The sequence below is a fragment of the Narcine bancroftii genome, chromosome 2 (assembly GCF_036971445.1).
Source record: "Narcine bancroftii isolate sNarBan1 chromosome 2, sNarBan1.hap1, whole genome shotgun sequence".
NCBI classification, from domain to species: Eukaryota; Metazoa; Chordata; class Chondrichthyes; order Torpediniformes; family Narcinidae; genus Narcine; species Narcine bancroftii.
Window position 1 is genome coordinate 330,525,928 of NC_091470.1, and position 21,664 is coordinate 330,547,591.

The 21,664-nt window shown below is 41.1% G+C and overlaps 1 protein-coding gene across 1 annotated transcript in view; it reads left to right on the forward strand.

Annotated features, from left to right (window-relative positions):
• Positions 1-21,664, forward strand: part of impa1 (inositol monophosphatase 1) — a 47,297-nt gene that overhangs the window by 18,527 nt on the left and 7,106 nt on the right. Inside the window, exons 3-6 of the mRNA XM_069922051.1 lie at positions 8,208-8,341; positions 17,185-17,289; positions 17,471-17,516; positions 17,914-18,022. Of these exons, the coding sequence (XP_069778152.1) occupies positions 8,208-8,341; positions 17,185-17,289; positions 17,471-17,516; positions 17,914-18,022 (394 nt within the window). The remainder of the gene's footprint in view (positions 1-8,207; positions 8,342-17,184; positions 17,290-17,470; positions 17,517-17,913; positions 18,023-21,664) is intronic.

Consider the following 21,664-nt stretch of genomic DNA (forward strand, 5'->3'; position numbering starts at 1 on the left):
TAGGGAGTCTGTAATACTTGGATTTCGTTCATATTTAGCCATGTGTATTAAACAATTTTTTTCTAGACTATTTGAGGATTGCCTTCCTTTAACAAATCCTGCTTGGTCCATATGTATCATTTTTCGGAAGTATTGTCCTAACCTATTAGTCAATGCTTTAGCTAATACCTTATAATCAGTATTTAACAGGGATATTGGTCTGTATGATAAAGTTTTTTTTAGTTAAACACTGTAAAAATCGCAGTTGAGAATGACTCCGGGAGGGCCTGTGTTTCCAAAGCTTGGTCCAGGACATCCATTAAAAGAGGCATTAATAATTCTTTGAATTGTCTATAAAACTCAGCTGAAAATCTATTCTCTCCAGATGATTTTTTAGCCTGTAGGGTGCCCAGGACCTTTTCGATTTCTTCCCTTGTGAAGGGAATATCTAATTTTATCCTTTCTTTCTCTTCCAGCTTTGGAAGTTGACAGTCTGCAAAAATTGTTCCATTTTGTTCTCATGTGATTTGTATAGTTTTGTGTAATATTATCTAATAGTGTCATTAATTTCTTTCTGCTTATGTACTAGAGTGTCTGTTTCTGTTTTTATAGCATTTATCATTCTTGATGACACCTCTGTTTTCATCTGTCAAGCTAAAACTTTGTACATCTGTTCACCCAACTCAGTTTTAACATTTAGTTTTAACATAGCTTTTTCTGCCCTTTATGTTTGTATTGTATTATATCTTGGCTTTTTATTCTCCAGAAATCTGTATTCTTCTTGTAGTCCTGTTCTTTGATTTTTTTTTTCTAATTCTTTAATATCCTCCAAACTGTTTACTTCTGCCATACGTTCTCTCTTAACAATCTTCAAATAGGATATAATTTGTCTCCTTAAATATGCTTTAAGCGTGTCCCATATCAGAAAACTATTATTAGTAGATGGCAGATTTGTTTCACAAAATATTTCTATCTGTCTCTTTATAAATTCACGGAAGTCTGTTCTTTTGTAGTATTGCAATGTAGTATTGAGACACCATCTGTATACATTTTCTTGCTTTTCCATTATTGCTATAGTTAGTGGAGAATGATCTGATAGAAGCCTCGCTAGATATTCTGTTTTTATCATTCTACTTTTTAACTGGGCAGGCATAACTCAGTCCATGTATGTGAGCTGTGCACCCTTGAGTTTAAAAAAAGTAGTCTCTCTCTGTGGGTCTTAATTATCTCCATACATTGATAAGATTTGGATCTTTCAATATGAAATTGTGTTTTTTGCTGCTTTCACCCTTGATATTGTTCTTGCCGATTTATCTAGTATTGGGTCTAAGCAGAAATTAAAGTCTCCTCCAACTAATATGTTTTGTCTTTCCTCTGCTGTTTTTAAGAAGATATCCTTCATATAGGCTTCATTGTCATAATTCGGAGCATAAATATTCATAAATGGCCATGCTTCTCCATAAATTTTACAATGTGCCATTACATACCTTCTGGCTTGATTAATCAAGGTATCTTCTATTAAGACTGTATTTTTATTAATTAGAATCGCCACCCCTCTTGCCTTTGAACCAAAGGAAGACAATATTATTTGTCCCTCCCATCCTCTTTTTAATTTATCATGTTCCAATTTGGTAAGATGTGTTTCCTACAAAAAGATTATATCCACTTTTAATTTCTTTAAGAATGCCAAGACCCTCTTCCTCTTCACCATCCTGTTTATCCCGTTAATATTAAGACTAATAAACTTTAGTGTTTTATCCATACCATTTTTAACATTATTGTATAACAATAATATCCTCCCAATTTTCTAAATACTCTGTCGTAACATTTCCCTATTAAATGACATTTCCAACACATGCATTTCCCCTTTAAAAACACACATACATATTCCTAGCTCTGATGGTGACATTGACAATAATACCTAGAAGTCCGTAAAAAAGCTTGTGGATTCTTCTTCTGAAGAAGAAGCCCTCCCTTTGGCATCATCTTTTAAAATCTCTCCTCTCCTGGCGCCATCTACCCACCCCCCTCCCCCCTAAATCAGAGTTCTCACCTTGCTGCTTTCCTTACCACCTTTCTGTCCTTTCAGAGCTCTCCATATAAACCACAACCTTTTAACAGTGAAAATGAGACGACTCAGTCCTATTGGTATAAATAAAAAGATGTGCCTTTTAGTTAGTCCCATTTTGAAATGGTCTGTTCAGTCCTTTCAGCTGGCAACTTTTAATCATTTCGTAACTTTCTTAAAAATTCTTCCACTTCGTTATTCTTGAAAATTCATCAATTACCTTCTGAGACCATCCACCCTCTGCATTGCTGGACAAATCATTGAATATTTAAAGTTTTTGGATCACATTGTCTCTTTACCTTGTCAAATTCCTTTCTTTGTTTGACCAAGGCAGGGCTGAAGTCCTGGAAAAACATTACCTTTGCATTGTCCACTAATGAGCAATTATTATTTTTTAAATATTCATATGCTGCTCCCAAGATCGCACCTCTCTCCCTGTATCTTAAAAGTCTTGCTGTGACAGGACGTGGTTGCTGTTCGCTGGTTCTTCTGGGTCCGAGGGTTAATTTGTAGCTTTGCATTTAACTTATTTTATCCCAGAATTGGGGGATCCATGCTTCAAAGAAACTCACTGTGTCGTTTCCCTCTATTCCTTCTCTCAGTCCAGTGATTCTTACATTGTTATGTCTGTTGAAATTTTCCATATGGTCGATCTTGTCCATCAGTCCTTTCTTTTCTGTGTCCCATATTTTTACTTTTACTTTCAGTGCCTTCAGCCTGTCTTTTGTTTTGTCCAGCTCAGTCTCTGAATGAGTCAACCATTCATTTAAGTCTTCCACAACTTCTTTAATTTCCGTTATCTTCTCTGATATATCTCTCATCGCTGATTCCACGCTCATAAAATGGCTGCATAAAGTTTCCATCATGTTCAGGATGGTGGCTATAATTTTGGCTGACTCCCCCTAGCTCTGCTGCGTTCATTTGGTCCCAAGGCCCCTGCTGAGTCGCTCCTCATCAGGCTTCCACTCGATGTTCCTGGCTGAGCTGTTACTACTTCAGTTTCTGTTTTTGGTTGCCTTGATCATTTAGCACTAGTTTTATCCATTTTTGCTGATAGAATTCTGGTTTTTGAGCTTTCAATTATCTTTTTAATACTTTTTGTGGAGAGCTCTTTCAAAACACTTCTGCTCAGTTCATTAGCTTGGCCACATCCACTCCACCCCCCCCCCCCTCCCCACTCCCCAGCCTGACATGATATTCTCTCAGATTTTGAGGTAGGCTAGTGTAGAAATTGCAGAGGGCCTGGCAAAAATATTTAAAATGTCCTTAGGCACAGGTGAGGTACCGGAGTATGAGAGGGTAGCTCATGTTGTTCCATTGTTTAAAAAAGACTCCAAAAGTAAACCAGGAAGTTATAGGCCGGTAAACCTGACGTCAGTAGTAGGTAAATTATTGGAGGGTATTCTGAGAGATAAGATATACAAGTATTTGAATAGCCAAGGGCTGATTAAGGATAAACATGTCTTTGTGCATGGTAGGTGCGTGTTTAACTAATCTTGGGGAGTTTTTTGAAGAGGTTACCAAGAAAGTAGATGAAGGAAAGGCTGTGGATGTTGTTGACATGGACTTTAGTTAAGTCTATGACAAGGTTCCATACAGGAGGTTAGTTCATAAGTTTTAGACACTAGGTATCTATGGAGAGGTTGTAAACTGGATTTGAAATTGGCTGAATGGGAGAAGGCAGAGACTAGTAATTGATTATTGCTTCTCTGACTGGAGGCCTGTGATTAGTGGTGTGCATCAGGGATCGGTGCTGGGACATTGTTGTTTGTTGTCTATATCAATGATAATGTGGGAAATTGGATCAGCAAGTTTAATGATGACACTAAGATTGGAGGTATTGTGGACAGCGAGGAAGGCTTTCAAAGCTTAGAGTGGGATCTGGACCAACTGGAAAAGTGGGCCAGAAAATGGCAGATGAAATTTAATGCAGACAAGTGTGAGGTATTGTATTTTGGAAGGACAAGCCAAGATAGAACATACGCAGTAAATGTTAGGGCACTGAGGAGTGCAGAGGAAAAACGGGATCTGGGAATACAGATACATAATTCCCTGAAAGTGGTGTCATGGGTAGACAGTTGTAAAGAAAGTTTTGGCATCTTGGCCTTCATAAATTAAAGTTTAGAGCCTTGGCGTTTGGATGTTATGGTGAGATTGTATAAGATATTGGTGAGGCCAAATGTGGAGTATTGTGTGCAGTTCTGGGCACCAAACTACAGGAAGGATATCAATAAGATTGAAAGAGTGCAGAGAAGATTTACTAGGATGTTGCCTGATTTTCAGGAGTTGAGTTACAAGGAAAGATTAACAGGCTAGAACTTTTATTCCTTGGAGCATAGAAGAATGAGGGGAGATTTGTTAGTGGTTCACAAAATTATAAGGGGTATAGAGAGTGACATTTTATTTTCCCCCCCTCTTACTCCCACCCTCCCCATCCCCTATAAACTTAAAATAAGAATCAAAAACAAAAACAAACAATAAAAGCACAGAAAAAAGAAAATATGAAAAAAGTTGTGTCGTCCATATTTCCATATTTAAGTCTTGTCGTACTTGTATCATATCACTTTAATAGATGGCGGTCTGAAATCGGCAATTTCTAACATATTCTATGTATGGTTCCCAAATTTGTTCAAATAAAGTGTATTTGTCTTTTAGATTGTAGGTAATTTTTTCTAATGGAATACACTTGTTCATTTCTATACACCATTGTTGTATTTTTAAGCTTGCTCTCTGAGCCTTCATTGAATACAAACCACCCTCCCCCCGCCCAATTCTTAGATTCAGATGGGAATATACTCAATGGAGAGGGAAGCAAAGGATTTTATCTATAAATGGAGTGTCAAATCATGAGGGGGAAAAAATACAGATAATCCCATACTAATACATATGATCAGAACATAGCAAGAAATTAATAAATGTATAGAAAAAATGTAAGGATATCAATAAAAGCACCACTGTGTAAAAATGTGTTACTACCTATGAACATAGGCAATAGAATAGTAAATTTGTGGTATGACAAATTTATAAGATATGTTGAAGACTGCTACACGGAAAGAACTCTTGTATCCTTCAAACAATTGAAACACAATGGGTCAATGGGGCCGCCTTCTGTTTTCTCCAGCTTAGATTGTTATTAAGAGAAAGATGGGGACCAACGTTGACTCCATTTATAACAAAAATGTACTATACTCTCCAGAGTGAAAGTGGAAAACCAGGATTACAGTGATCAAAAGAAAGATGGGAATTGGATATGGGTGTGGTGCTTTCAGAAAGAAGCTGGTCAGATTGGTGCAAGGACAGCATGACATCAATTATAAATGTAAGAATAAAGAACTCTGGTTCAGAATTTTTTTTACAGGAATTACTATATAGATCAAAAGCAGAAATATCAGAGATGTGTTTCAGATGCGGGACTGAGACAGGAACCTTTTTACATGCTACGTGGTCATGCATGAAGGGGAGGCCATTTTGGCAAGACATCACAGAAAAATTAACCAGGATAACAGGAGTGGTCTTCATGCATGCCCCAGAGCTCTATCTGTGAGGTAATTTCATGGAAATAAGCAACAAACTGAATAAATGTCAAATCTCATTTATAAAAATAGTTCTGGCTGTAGTGAATGTATTGTGATCACTTGGAAGTCCAACTCCCCTCTACTTATAGCACAATGGACAGCGGAAATGAACCTATGGGGAAAGAAAATCACATACCACTTAAAGAATAAATATGACACTTTTGTAAAGATCTGGCAGCCATATGTGGAGCACATAGGAGCCTAGATACAATAATAAAAAGAAAAAAGAGCTCTAAATGCAACTATTGTATATATATTTTAACGTGGTTTCCCAAATTGTATTCTATATATTTAAAAGATATGCAAGCTCTGATGGTTAGGGATTCATAAGTATGGAAGGGGGAGGGAGGATGGACTGTTTTGTTTTTGTTTGTAAGAAAAAGTTTAATATATTGTGACATTGAAAATTGTATTATGTATATTTTTGGAAAAATCAAAAATAAAATATTCAAAAAAAGAATAAATTGGACAGATACATGGATAGGATAGGTCTGGAGGGTTATGGACTGGGTGCAAGTCAATGGGTCTAGCGGAATAATATTTTGGCACAGACTAGATTGGCCGAATAGCCTATTTTCTGTGCTGTAGTGTTCTATGCTTTCTTGCTGTAAGGCTGAAACAGGGATGACTGCCCTCAGGCAGAATTTGAACAAAGGAAGATGGTTGTGGTTATTGGAGATCAGCAACTTCTGAAAATCACTGCAGTTAATCCTCAAATCACTGTTGTAGATCAAGCCATATTGCTTTGTCAATGACCTCCCTTGCATTGTAAGGTCATAAGTTGAAATGTTCATTGACAATTGAATGATGTTCAATTTCAAGACTCAAGATTCCTTTTATTGTCATGTAATAAAAGCATTGCAATATTACACAGAATTTGGTTTAGTCTTCGCCATCGACAAAAAATGCCTGAAGTGCCTCTTATAGTCAGAGAAAAAGAAGCAAAAGAGACTCCCCTTAGAGTCACTGAGTGTCCAGGGATTTGCCTCCAGTGCTGCCACAACCTCTGCAGCCACTCCAGTCCAAACCATCAGCAGCCTGAGCTTGAGATCAGAACCTCCGACATGATCTGGAAATCTTCAGAGCCCTTGGCACTTTCTCACAACCCGGTTCCAATACCTGGTACCCCTTTCAGCCAGTCTCAAGCCTGTCTCCAGCAGTCCGCCACCTGGTGTGAACCTCTTGACTATAATCACCTGCAGCCTGCCCAGGTTTCTCACCTCAAGATGCCATCAGCCTGCCACCTGTGTGTTCTTAAGTGAATTTCATTCACACTTCCTGAACAAATGAAGCTTGCATGCAGCGAGACCAAGGCAATGTTCAGAGATGGATTGAGAAATAGAAATTAATGTTTATGTCACAAAAATCCCATTTCAACAAGAGAGCCTAGTTATCTACCTTTGACGTTTATTAGCTGAATTTTCCAGCAATCACTTTCTGAGAGGTAGTCACTAACCAGAAACTTGATTGAACAAGCCATGTAAATATTATGGCTACAAGGCGATGTCAGTAACTGGGTATCCTACAACTGAATGCACAGCTCTTGACATGCCAAAACAAGGCAGGAATGGGATGGGATCATCTCCACTTAACTGGATGAGTGCACTCCGAGCAACACAAGCTCAACATCATCTGCCACAGTGTAATCAGCATGGTTGATACACCTTCACCCTAATTCTTTGGGAGCTCCATTACTGGCACATAGTGGTTACATTTTCCCTTCCATACGATGTTTTACAGTTGTTTTCCCACAATACTCTTCACAGTATATCCTAAATCTGTGGGAGCATCTTCACCAGAAAAACTGCAGCATTAAAATGGTGGCTCACAGCCACCTTCGTGAAGGCAATTAGAGAAGTGACACTCTTGTCTGATGAACTGGTAGAGTGAGGATTGGTAGATATGAAGGTCCTCTTACTCTCTGATAAGTATTCAATCCAGACCAGACAGGTGTTTCTAAGGTTGCAAATATGATTTTGGGATCATATTTTCATTTTTCATAGGTAAGGATATCACTGCAGACAATTCTGGACCTGAAAAAATTGTCCATTTCAGTACCAGTGACATAATTAGAAAAGAAATTCAGACACAGAATCTTAAAGGATGTGATCTCTAGGTGACTTCCTGTGTCACACACCAGCAGTACAAAGAGGTAGCACAAATACAGGTGCAGTTGCAGCGATGGCACAGGAGAGAAGACTTTAAAGATCCCAGGGACTTTGGGACCTGTTTTGAGGGTGATGGGGCCTGTGCAGGCCAGGCAAATAGCATCTCATCAGAGCTCATTCAGATGAATTCTCAGGAAATTCATTAGAACTTTGTAGGGAGGCTTACACTAATTTGTCCAGTGAATTGATACTGTGAAATAAAACTGAAAAGCAGTAAGAAAAAAACAAATGGTAACAGAACAATAAATGGATAGGTACAATGTTGATGAAGGTGATTATTGCAGTGCTGGAGATGATTAATAACAGAATTGATCTCTAATTAGTCAGCATTGAATTAGATGGTGAGGAAGAGGAATTTCTTGGTTTAAATAAATATTTCATTAAATTTAGTTCTGTTTCTCCCTCTTTTCACTGTAGATTATTTGTGAAGCTTTGAAAAGCGAACATACTGTTCAGATTAAAAGTTCTCCTGCAGACTTGGTGACTGAGACTGATCAAAATGTAGAGAAAATGATTCTGTGCAATCTGAAGGAAAAATTTCCTTCACACAGGTAAATGATTATTAAGAGAATAAAATTACATTTTGGCCTTTACCACAATAATAATGCAACACACAAATGGACTTGGCAAAATGTTTTCAAATCAACTTTCTTTGTACAAATCCTCTAAAATGTATTAATCTATGTTTGGTTTTATGTCTTGCAAAAGTGCTTGTTATTATATCAAAAAACAAAATAGTTGGGGGAAAATTCCCTGCCCAATCATGGGGATGTCGGATTCACTGCCTGGGTCAGGCCAGATGGCCTACTCATGCTCCTATTTCTTTTGAAATTGTAGAGGTGAGTATTATTTTGTAAATAATCTAATAAGCACTTGATGTCTATGGACCAAGAAAAGGGAATAGACAAACTGATCTTTTTGAACTCAAGGGAACAGGTTTTTCAGCTCATGGTGTTTGCACTGAATACAATCTCAAATTAAACCAAATTTCTTCTGCCTGGGCATGATCTATACTCCTTCATTTCAACCATATTCAAATGTCTATCTTAAAGCCTATTTTAATACCATAATTGTATCTGCTTCCATGCCTACCCTAACATTCTTTCAAGACACTTACCATTCCATGAGCATTAAAAAAAATGGCCCACCCATCAACTTCAAATTTTGTTATTTTCACCTTAAATACATTCCTCGAGTACTTGACATTTTTACTCTCGGAGAAAGATTCTGACTGCCTTTCACAATTTTATCTTCTATAAAATCTCCCCTCAGCCTTCAACATGACCATGAAGGACAGAGGGATAGAAAGGGATACCCTATCAAACTATCAAATAAAATTGATGATTTGGCAGTGTGAAGATAGAGCTTTGTTCCAATAAAAATGACAGGAAATTCTTTCAAAGGCTCACAAATATGCATGTGCAAGTAGCAGTGGTTTAGTTTAATCTGGGCATCCTGATTAGAACATAGAACATGACAGCTTAGTACAGGTCTTTCGGCCCTTGATGTTGTGCCAACCCATGTATTCCTTTTTTTAAAAAAGTTCTAAAGCTACCCTACCCTGTAACTATTTTTTTCATCCATGTGCCTGTCTCAGAGTCTCTTAAATGCCCCTAATATTTCAGCCTCCACCACCAACCCTGGCAAGGCATTCCAGGCACCCACAACTCTGCGTTTATATATATTTTTTTAAAGTACCCTTTATGTCTCCCCTAAACTTTTTTCCCTTCCATTTGTTCATATGTCCTCTAGTGTTTGCCATTCCTGCCCACCCTAATCTTGTAGACTTCTATCAAAACTCCTCTCATTCTTCTAATATCCAAAGAGTTACTAATCTTGCCTCATAAGGCTTGATTTCCAATCCATGCAACATCCTGGTAAATCTCCTCTTCACCCTCTCTATAACTTCCACATTCTTCCTATAATAAGGTGACCAAAACTCAACACAGAGATTTGTAGAGTGGCAACATGTCCTCTCTACTCCTGTACTCAATCCCCCTATTAATGAAGCCCAACAGCTATCCTATCAACCTGTGCGGCGACCTTGAGGTATGAATTTGAACCCCAAGATTCTTCTGTTCATCCACACTCTCAAGTAACCAATCATTAACCCTGTACTCAGCTTTCTGGTTTGTCCTTCCAAAATGCATCACCTCACACGATTGAACTCCATCTGCCACTTTTCTGCCCAACTCTTCATCCTGTCTATATCGTCTTGTAACCTTCAACAACCTTCAGCTCTGTCCACAAGTCCTCCAACCTTCATGTCATGCACAAACTTACTGGCCAATCCTTCATCCAAGTCATTTATAAAAGTCACAAAGAGCAGGGGGTCCCAGAACAGATCCTTGCAGCACTCCACTCCACTCAGGCAGAATACTTTCCTTCCACTACTATTCTCTGCTTTCTTCCTGCAAGACAATTTTTTATCCACAATGTTCCACTGATCCCATGCCTCAACTTTCTGGTTGAGTCTCTTGTTTGGGACCTTGTCAAATGCCTTGCTAAAAATCCATGTAGACCACATCTACTGTCCTACCCTCATCAATTTCTTTTGTTACCTCCTCAAAAAACTCAATTAGGCTCATGAGGGATGAGCTTCCCTTCACAAAGCCATGCTGACTATCCTTGAGTAGATTGTACTTCTCCAAATGCTCATCGATCCTATCCTTAAGAATCCACTCTAATAGTTTGCACACCACTGACTTAAGACTCAAAGGTCTATAATTCCCAGGATTCTCCCTATTATCTTTTTTAAACAAGGGGACTACATTTGCCATTCTCCCATCCTCCAGCACCTCCCCTGCGGCAAAAGAGGATTCAAAGATCATAGCTACTCCCCTAGTTATCTCTTCTCAAAGCAACCTAGGGCATATCACGTTCAGCTCCGGGGACCTCAATCTTGATGTTTTTAAGAAGATCTAATACTTCCACTTCCTTAATCTCCACATTGTCCAGCACACAGGCCTGTTCTGTTTCAACCTCACCCTAATCAAGGTTCTTTTCTCTTGTGAATAATGAAGCAAGTATTCATTTAGGACCTCACCAACCTCCTCTCCCTCCAGGCACATGTTAGCTGTCCCACCTTCATTCTCATCTGTTCTTCACATATACATAGAACGCCTTAGGGTTCTCCTTTATCCTACATGCTAAAGCCTTCTCATGCCCTCTTCAAGCTTTCCCAACTCCTTTCTTAAGCTCCTTCATGGCTACCATATATTTCCCATGAGCCTTTCCTGTTTCCTGCTTCCTATATTTATCATATGCTTCCTTTTTCATCTTAACTAGTTGCCTCACCTGTTTCGTTAACCACTGTTTCCTTTTCCTACCATCCTTTCCTTGTGCCAGTGGGACAAACCTATCCTGAACCCAGCACATGTGGCCCCTAAACTTCCTCCACATTATTTCTGTGCTTTCACCCTTGAAAATTTTTTTCCAATTTATTCTTGCTAATTCCTGCCTCATCCCTTCATAATTAGCCATTCCCCAGTTAAGCACTTTCCCATTTTGTCTGCTTTTATCCTTTTCCATAGCTGTGTTGAAGCTCAGGGACTTGTGGTTACTCCCACCAAAATCCACCCCCCACTGAGAGGTCTGTCACCTGACCAGGTCCATTACCCAGAACCCAATCCGGTATGGTCTCTCCTCTCATTGGTCAGTCCACATACTGTGACAGGAATCCTTCCTGAACATACCTGACAAACTCAGCCCCATCCATCCCTCTTACAGTCATAAGCTACCAGTCAATATTAGGGAAATTCAAATCACCCATAGCTACAGCCCTGTATTTCCTGCACCATTCCAAAATCTGCCTGCTTATCTCTCCTCAATGTCCTGAGTGCTATTTGGGGGCCTATAGACTACTCCCAGCACAGTGATTGTTCCCTTCCTATTTCTGACTTCCACCCACACTGACTCAGTGGACACTCCCTCTGCAGCGTCCTCCCTTTCTCTGGCTGTGATACAGTAATGCTACTCCTCCCCCTTTTCTACCTCATATTCTATTCTTTTTTAAAACACTGAACCCCTGATACCTGCATCAGCCAATCTTGCCCGTCTTCCAGCCAAGTTTCAATAATGGCCTCAACATTGTAGTTCTACATACTAATCCATGCTCCCAGTTCATTCCCTTGATTTCAAACCTAAATGGCTACCTTTATGTTTTGTCCCTGCCTGTCCTGCCTTACCAACTCAGAACATATAGCATCATGCTTTTGTCCTTCTACCCTATTTTCTGTACTCACATTCTGATTCCCACACTCCTGCCAAACTAGTTTAAACCCTCCCTTACAGCTCTAGCAAACCTGCTGGTCCCTTTCCAGTTCAAGTGCAGCCCGACCTTTTTGTACAGGTCTGACTTTCCCCAGAAGAGATCCCAGTGATCCAAAAATCTGAAGCCCTGCCCCTTGCACCAACTCTTCAGCTATTTATTCAACTTATTGTTCCTACCCTGTCTGGTGTGTGGCACAGGCAGCAATCCTGAGATTTACTACCCTTGAAGTCTTGCTTTTTAACTTTCCTAACTCCTTATATTTCCTCTTCAGGACCTCATCCCTATTCCCATCTATGTCATTAGTCCCCACGTGCCACCCTCTTCAGGACCTCATCCCTATTCCCATCTATATCATTAGTCCCCACGTGCCACAACATCTGGCTGTTCACCCTCCCCTCCAGAATGCTATGAACATAATCAGATACATCCTGACCTTGGCACCTGGGAGGCAGCATGCCATCCAGGAGCTTTGATCTTGCTCGCTAAACCTCAAAACTACTCTCCTAACCAATGAGTTCCCAATTACTATAGCTCTCCTCCTTTTCCTTCTGAGCCGAGGGGTCAGCTTCTGTGTGAGAGACATGATCATCACGACTGGTCCCTGGTAGATCTTTCCCCCCCCCCAACAGTATTCTAAACAGTGTTGAGGAGAACGGACACATATGTGAGCTGAAGGGCCTGTTCCTGCGTTGAACTATGTTTTATAAATGTTTGTTATAAGGAAGAGACAGTTGATCTAACTTTAAATACATGAAAATATAGTTTTTGTAAAAATTGTCTATCCTTTTATGATAAAGGAGTGATTGTAGCAGCCCGCGCACAAAGATGCGAACTGACTGACAACCACATGGACCTGGGGGGGGTGACAACAGCCGTCATCCCAGGAGACCTCTACACACCATAGTCAGCACTCCAAAGGTGCAGGCCCCTGATGTAAACAGAGCTGCCAGTGCAATAAAGCAGTCTTCGATTTTGACTCTTCGTGTGCACCTTCCTTCCACACTCGCCGTAGTGCGTACGCTACATTGGTGACCCTGACAGGTCCAACCAGCAGTTGGACCTGAAGATGATGGAACAATCGGAGCCAGCAACCATTCTCGCAGTCTCCCTCAGGCTCCCTGTGCTCTGGGTGTTGCAGCTGCACATGTGGTTCGAGCAGGCCAAGGCCCAGTTCTAGCTTTGCCACATCACTACCGACAACACCCACTACTTATACGCCATGAGCGCCCTCGATCAAGAGACAGTGGCAAGGGTATAGATTTCCTACGGCAGCCTCCAGAGCAAGGCAAATATACGGTGCTCGAGCTACTAGCCCACACTTTCAGGCTTTCCTGATGCGAGCGCACCACCCATTGCTAGATATGGACAGACTGGGGGACAGGGCCCCATCCGCCCTAATGAGCGAGATGCTCGTGTTAACTCAGGGCCACAAGCCTTGCCTGCTCTTCGAGTAGATCTTCCTGGAGCAGCTCCCTGAGGATATATGGTTCTTGCTCACAGATGAGGACTTCACCAACCCTCAGAGGGTCGCCGCCCAGGTGGACATGCTCTGGAGAGTGAAGAAGGATGCCAGCGCTGTTGTAGACCACATCAGCAAACCAAACCAACAGCCCCCAGCGAGGTCAAGGCAAGTGAACATCCCAGAACAGCTATGCTACTACCACCAGTGATGGGGTTTGGAGGCCCATCGATATCACCCACCCTACAGGTTTTCAAGAAATGCCCTGGCCAACCATCATTGATGGCTGCAGTGGTTGGCCCATGTGATAGCCTCCTCCATGTCTAGGACTCACTGTCAGGCAGGCATTTCCTATAGACACAGGCACCAAGATGAGCATCCTACCCCCTGCAGGCCTCAACACCCGCTGCAGCAAACAGAGCCCCACACTAAGGGCAGCCAACCACTGCTTTCGAACTTTCAGGACCCACACTATCCCCCTTTGGCAACAGCCGTTTTACGTGGACCTTTACCCTCGTGGCAGTGGTGCAACCGCTCCTGGGGGCTGATTTCCCACTGGCTGCTGGTCGACCTCAAGGGACAGCACTTGGAGCACAACCGAACTTTTCAGACTCTACTTCTGGAGGAAGCCAAGCTACCTGCCCCCACCTGGACTCTATAACACTCTTGGACAATAAATTTGCCCACATCCTGCTGGAGTTCCCCTCGATAGTAGCGCCACAGTTCTCCACAGCTAAGCCAAAGCATAGGGTAAGGTACTACATACTGACCGAGGGGGGAGGGGGAGGCCGGTCCACACTCAGCCTGGCAAAGGAGGAGCTGGGAATTGTGCAGTGCTCCAACAGCCCCTGGGCCTCTCCCCTCCACATGGTCCGCAAATCACCTGGGGGTTGGAGACCTTGCGGGGACTCCCATGCTCCCGTGCCCCACATCCAAGACTTTGCTGCCAACCTGCACGGGGCAATTGTTCTCCAAGGTGGACCTCATCCCAATTCACCTCCAGGACATCCCCAAGACTGCAATCATAACCCATACGCCCTTCTGTCTAAAGAATGCAGCACAAATTTTCTAGCGGCTGATGGACACAGTGGGCTGGAACCTCCCATTTGCGTTCATCTATTTGGACGATGCATCACCAGCCGCAGCCACAAAGACCACACCGCTCACCTGAGACAGCTGTGCACCCGGCTGAGTGAGTTCAGGATGACCATCAACCCCACTAAGTGCCAATTTGGTCTGGACACCATCAACTTCCTGGGGCACAGAATTAACAAGCACGGGGCCACACTCCTCCCCAAGAATGTTGAGGCAGTTCAGCATTTCACTAAGCCACACACAGTGAAAGGGCTGCAGGAATTCGCCAGTATGATAAACTTTTACCACAGGTTCATACTAGCAGCAGCTAGCAGCGCTGATGACCAGCAAGACAAAAGACATTGCTTGGGATGAAGAATCCTCCAGGTTGTTCCAGAGTGCCATAGATGCGCTAGCCAATGCCACCCTCCTGGTCTACCCCAGTCCGGAGGCACCTACTGCTCTAACTGTTGATGCCGCCAGCACAGCGGTAGGGAGCATACTAGAACAACTCATTGAGGGCCAGTAGCAACCCCTTGCCTTTTTCAGCTGCACTTTCGCTCCCCAGAACTCACAGTGTTTTCAATCGAGACCTGTTAGCACTGTACCTGGCAGTGAGGCATTCCATTATTTTATGGAAGGCCGGCAGTTCAGGGTGTTCACTGACCACAAGCCACTGACTTTCGCTTTTCATAAGGTATCAGACCCGTGGTCGGCCCGACAGCAGGGGCACTTGTCCTACATGCCCAAATTTACCATGGACATTCAACATATCGCGGGAAAAAACAAGGTGGTGGCTGATGCTCTGTCACGCCCCACGATCGCATCGATATACGCCCTGTCCCAAGGAGTTGATTACGTGGCTCTCGCCAAAGCACACCAACAAGACCTTGAAATACGTGCTTACAGGACAGCCGTCTCTGGTCTCAGAGTGGAGGACATCACTGTTGGCCCAGGTAACCTGACACTGCTGTGTAACGTTCCTACCATCAGCCCCGCCCCATCGTCCCAGCCTCATGGAGATGCCAGGTTTTCAAGGCTATCCACAACCTGGTGCACCCTGCCATCTGCACCATGGTCAAAATGGTGGCCAACAGGTTTGTCTGGTATGGCCTCCATAAAAAGGTCAGCCAGTGGGCCAAGACCTGCACAAACTACCAGTTCTTCAAGGTGCAGGTTCACACGAGAGCGCCCTCATAGTCTTTTGAACCGGCACGTTGCAGGTTCAGCCATGTGCACATTGACTTAGTGGGGCAGTTATTGGTTTCCCGTGGGACGAGATTCCTCTTGACCATGGTAGACCACACCATGAGGCGGCGGAGGCAGTCCCACTGCCTAATACCATCACAGAAACCTGTGCCAAGGCACTTGTTGACACGTGGCTGTCCCAATTTGGGGTCCTGGAGCACTTCACCTAGGACAGGGGGCATAATTCACCTCCAGGCTCTCAGCAGTGCTAGCTAACTACCTGGGGATGTATCATCCGCAGGCCAACGAGTTGGTGAAGCGCTTCCACAGGCACCTCAAGGCAACCTAGATGGCCCGGCTCAAGAGTCCCATCTGGGTTGGCAAACTGACTTGGGTCCTCCTGGGAATCTGCACCACCCTGAAGGAGGACTTCAATGGCTCGGCGTGCCTTTAATCATCCCTGGGGAATTCCTGGCCCCTGGTAAACACCTGATAGACCCCACTGCGAACCTCGAGAGCCTGAGGCAGAAGCTGGGATCCTTGGTCCTGTGGCAACTCCCACCACATGGCCAACCCAAGCATAGCATCCTGAATGACCTAAGGACTTGCCAGGACATGTTCGTGAGCAGGTGCGAGGTTATTAGAGGCAATGGTTCCACCTTCGTCCTTGACATCGGCAAAACCTATACCGTCGATCGCCTGAAATTGGCATATCTAGACTGTAATGAGCTGGTCTGCACTTTGCTCCCATTATGCAGGGGCAAGCCACTGAAGGCTACGGACTACTGCCCGGTCACCACTTCTGGGGGGGATTCACGTAGCGGCCCACGCAAGGAGATGCGAACAGGCCTGAAAAATGGCCGACAAACGCAGTGACCACATGGGCCTGGGGATGATATCAGCCATCATCCCAGATGACCTCCGCATGGCGGGAAAATGGGGAACTCTCGCGGAAACACCAGCCAACCCAAAGTCAGCGCTCCGATGACGTGGGCCCCTGACATCAGCGACAGGGTAGCATCTAAGCAAAGCTGCCAGTGCAATTTCAACTCCTTGTGTGTCCTTTCACACTCGTTGTAGCACGTACGCTACATGGTTACTTCTCTGCTAGACTTGACAGATGTCAGTTAATCAAATATGCTGGTTATTCAGTGCGCAGAAGCACTGCAGCTGAACTGCCCCTGTGTCACTCTGGTTACTCATTCCCAAGTGCCAGTTACTGGCATATAGTATTTGTGAAAGGCCAGATCACCAGAATTTTATTGTGTCAGAATAAAGCAGAATTAAGACATTTCCAGGTTCATTATAATGTACTATCAAATGGTGTAATGTTGAAAATCAGCAGAATCCAAAAAAATGTGATTTTGAACATCTCACTGATTATTTTTTGTTTACTTCAGCTTTATTGGTGAAGAATCAGTTGCAGATGGAGCACCAAGTATTCTTACAGACAATCCCACGTGGATAATTGATCCCGTGGACGGAACCACTAATTTTGTCCACAGGTATGAATTTTAGCTGGAAAAAAATATTTTAATGAAGAAATGTATATTACATGAGCAGATTAGGATAGGTTTGTGTTACTAAATCCTTCAATATAATTTTAAAATTGCATTTTGAAGTCTCTTTAAAAAGAATGCAAACCATAGAAATTGAATTAAGCAATTTCTGACTTCTATTTTGCAGGTTTCCTTTTGTAGCAGTTTCTATTGGATTTTATGTGAATAAACAGGTAAATTCAAATACAATGAAGAGAATATAATTTTGTAGTGTTAAATCATTTAACATTGAGAAAATATCATAGCGAGAGTTTTGTTAAATTTGCTTTGAATTAGACAGTAGGCTTTATCTCACAATTAGATTGTGGAACATGTTCAGTAATATTCATCATGAGATTTATCTCATGTAGTCTCACCCCAACAATTACCGAAATGTAAATCCTTATCCTCATTCTATGGTCTAGCATGTGAGTATAGTCTACATTCTTTCAATGGTGACCTCGTTTTCATTCCCACTTCCTTTTTTTCCTCAGTTTTGTTCCTTTAATTTTATACAGGAAATTTAAAACAGATGAAACTAATGTATTGTATAGTGCACTGAGCATATTGTTTTCTGTACCCTGCATTTAGAGTGAAATTGGTGTTATATATAGCTGTATGGAGGACAAGATGTATACAGCACGAAGAGGACAGGGGGCATTTTGCAATGGGCACCAGTTGAGTGTTTCTGGACAGGACAGTAAGTTAATTCTTTTCATTTCTTTCTGGTCATCTTTTTGTATGGGTTTTAATAAGCAACTTCAAAGCAAGACTTTATGAGATTCCCGCACCTTGAAGGATTTCAAAGAAAACATTTTTGTAAGAGGTAGCGATGTCCATAAATGATATTGTTTGTGAAGAGAGGAGGGATAGGTGTGTTGGTTACATGCAGCAAATTTTTAAAAAGCCCAAATAGCAGAATTTACTATCGAATTTCAGATTTATTGTCAGAGAGGTAAAGTTAATATTATTAAGATGAATATTCTGCCTAATTTTTTGTATGTTTTTCAAGCTGTCCCAGTATTTGCTGCTAAATCTTTTTTTTAATTCATTAGATTCACTTATTTCCTCTTTTATATGGAAAAGTAAGTGTCCTCGTTTGAAAAAATGTTTCCTTCAAAATACTAAAAGAAAAAGATCCATCTGGTAGGGGTGGGGGGGGAGGATGGGGGGGGGGGGTGTCATTCTGAAAAAAATTACAAGGGTGGATTTTCCTTAGGATCCGGAATTGTACCTTCTGGTAAACATTATGGTAAGAGTTTTAAACTGTCCAGATACCAAATTCAGTTTGTGAAGGTCACCTTGTCAATAGTCAGGAAGTGTATAGAGGTCACATGGAAGTCCGACTCCCAACTAAACATTACATAATGAAATATGGAGATACAGAGTTTTATTCCCCCGGAGAAAATCACATGTAATTTAAAGAGAAAAAATGGCATTCCTTAGGGTACGGCAGCCTTATCTGCATCATATAGGTATGAAGATATAATTACATCCCTCTGAATAGAAGAAAGGTAAAAATCTGTACGTGCCAATAGTGGAATGATTGAGATAAATGAAGTGAGTCGTGGCACGGATGATGTGCTCTTGTTTCGTGCTATTTTCATTTTATTTTATGTTACTTTGGGTTTATATTTGGTTCTTTTAAGGGTCTGTGACTGTAGATTTTTGGTTCTTTATGTTTGTTTAATTTACATAATCTTTTCCTTGTGGTGTTAGGACTTGGGAGGGAATGGAGAGGAGTGGGAAGGGGGGGAAAATGGACTCTGAACGTAATATATCATTGTTGAGAAAGATTTTATTGTTGTTTTGGATTTGTGTGAGTCTTGAAAAATCAAAAATAAAATATTTACAAAAAAAATACTAGAAGAAATGGGGGCTCGGCATTACCTAATCTGAGACTTTATTACTGGGCAGTGAACATTAGATATATCATTATTTGGATACATCATAATAAATATTCAGGTGCCTTAGAGATTAAATCCATGAAAAGTCAATCTCTCATCTCAATACTTGGAGCACATTTGCCTTTTTTGGTCTCCAAATTAACTGATAATTTGGTAGTTAGACATACAGTGGAACACCATTATAACATGATACTATCGTGAAAAAGCGGGATCGCACTAAATTGGGGTTCAATAAATGGTTGTAGTTACAGATTAAATTGATACACAAATTAAGTTTTATACACTGATCATCCCCACACCTGGCAGCAGCCTGAGGTCCTCGCTCCCAGTGGCACCCCAATGCCTGAGTTCAATGACTCATTGCATTATATTCGGATTTGCATTAAATCAGGGATCCACTGTACTTTGCGCAATTTGGTTCCAATTTAGAAAGCAATTTGGTTATCACAGATTTTTATTAATTAGTCCTATTTTTCATAATTCCTTTTTTATTTTACCTTTGGTCCAAGATATTAGATATATTCAATGGCCAAGGTTGGATATTCAATCTTTTTTGGACTTCTATATAGACCAAATTTTGGCACTTTTGAGCAACTATCTGCCAAATATAAATTAACTAATCATCATTTTTTTTCGCTTTTTACAGATTAGGAGCTTCTTAAATTCCTTAAAGTTGAGGCTTCCCCAAGACTTATATTTTAATCTTATCTGGGAAATAAATAATTTTAGACCTAATTAGAAAGGACTGTTTTCTACCCTTTATGTTCTACTTCTAAGATCTAGTGATAGTTCCTTATCTAACATTGAGAAAGTTTGGGAACGTGACTTTCAACAATTGTTCACTGAAGATATATGGGAGTCTATTTTGAAAAATGTACATTCATCCTCTCTCTGTCCTGGAGATTCCTAAATACAATTTAAAGTAGTCCATAGGAACCAAAATTATTCCAAAATTTAAGTAGCTCAATTTAACCCTAACATATCCTCTAAATGTGATAAATGTACAACTCAGGAAGGTACTTTATATCATATATTTTGGTTATGTCCCTCCCTTTGTAACTATTGGAAAGAGGTATTTAGTACTTTAATTCCTGATTTCAATCTGACTCCGAGGCCTTTTATTGCTATTTTTAAAGTGAATGGACCAATGGACTTAATTTTGACTCCATCTCAATCCCATGTAATTGCTTTTACTTCCCTAATTGCTAGGATGCTCATTCTGCTGCGATGGAAAGATGTTGTCCCTCCTATGCATACACAATGTTTATTGGATTTAATGGCATCCCTTTCTCTAGAGAAAATTAGGTATTCAACTTTTTCAAGGAGTATTAATTTTTATTATCTTTGGAGTTCTTTTTTCAATTATTTCCAAAATTTATAGATCAATTATTTTTTTGTCTTTATTAATTTTCTTTCTTCTTTTTTTATAAACCTATTAGTATCAATTATTAGTAGTTGATGCCTGACTTTGCTAGTAATCATACAAATAAAAGATTGGGTTTAGAAATTAGATTAGTAATAGATGTTTTTTTTTCTTTTTTTAATCAGTAAAATGGATCATACATATCGTGTTTACCATCTGTTATTTTATTTTACTTTTACTTAACATCATTTCATATGTATTTATGTACCTGATACTATTTTTCTCAAAAAACCAATCAAAGATTGAAAAGGAGATTTATTATCAGTGTATTTAAATGGCATCATATACAACCGTAGGATTATTTTTTACTGCAGGTGAGGCAGAATTACCACTTATTGGCAGTGCAAAAAAAAGACTTAACGTACACATGTAAACATACAAATAAATGTAGACAAACTGATTGTGCACTGTAGAGAAAAAAAAATCAATAAAGTGCAAGAGTCCTTAAATAAGTCCCTGATTGAGTTTGTTGTTGAGGAGTCTAATTGTGGAGGAATAACAGCTCTTTCTGAACCTGATGGCACCTATACCTTTTTCCTGATGAGAATAGAGCCTGTGCTGGGTGATGTGGATCCTTGATGATTGTTGCTTCTCTCCAAAAGCAGTGTTCCCTGTAAATGTCCTCGATGGTGGGGAGTGTTTTATATGTGATGTCCTGGGCTGTATGCACTACCTTTTTCAGGGCTTTACACTCAGAGGGATTGGTGTCCCCATATCAGACTGAGATGCATCCGGTCAGCACACTTTCCAGCACACATCTGTAGAAATTTGCCAGGGTTTCTGATGTCACACCAAACCTCTACAACTCCTGAGGAAGTAGAGGCGCTGTCGTGCTTTCTTCACAATGCCTTCAGTGTGTTGAGTACAGGAAAGAACCTCCAAGATAGTGACTCCCAAGAACTTAAATTTGCTCTTCCTCCCCACCTCTGATTTTCCAAGGATCGCTGGATCGTTCACCTCTGGTTTTCCCTTCCTTAAGTCAACAATCAGCTCCTTGGTTTTGGTGACGTTG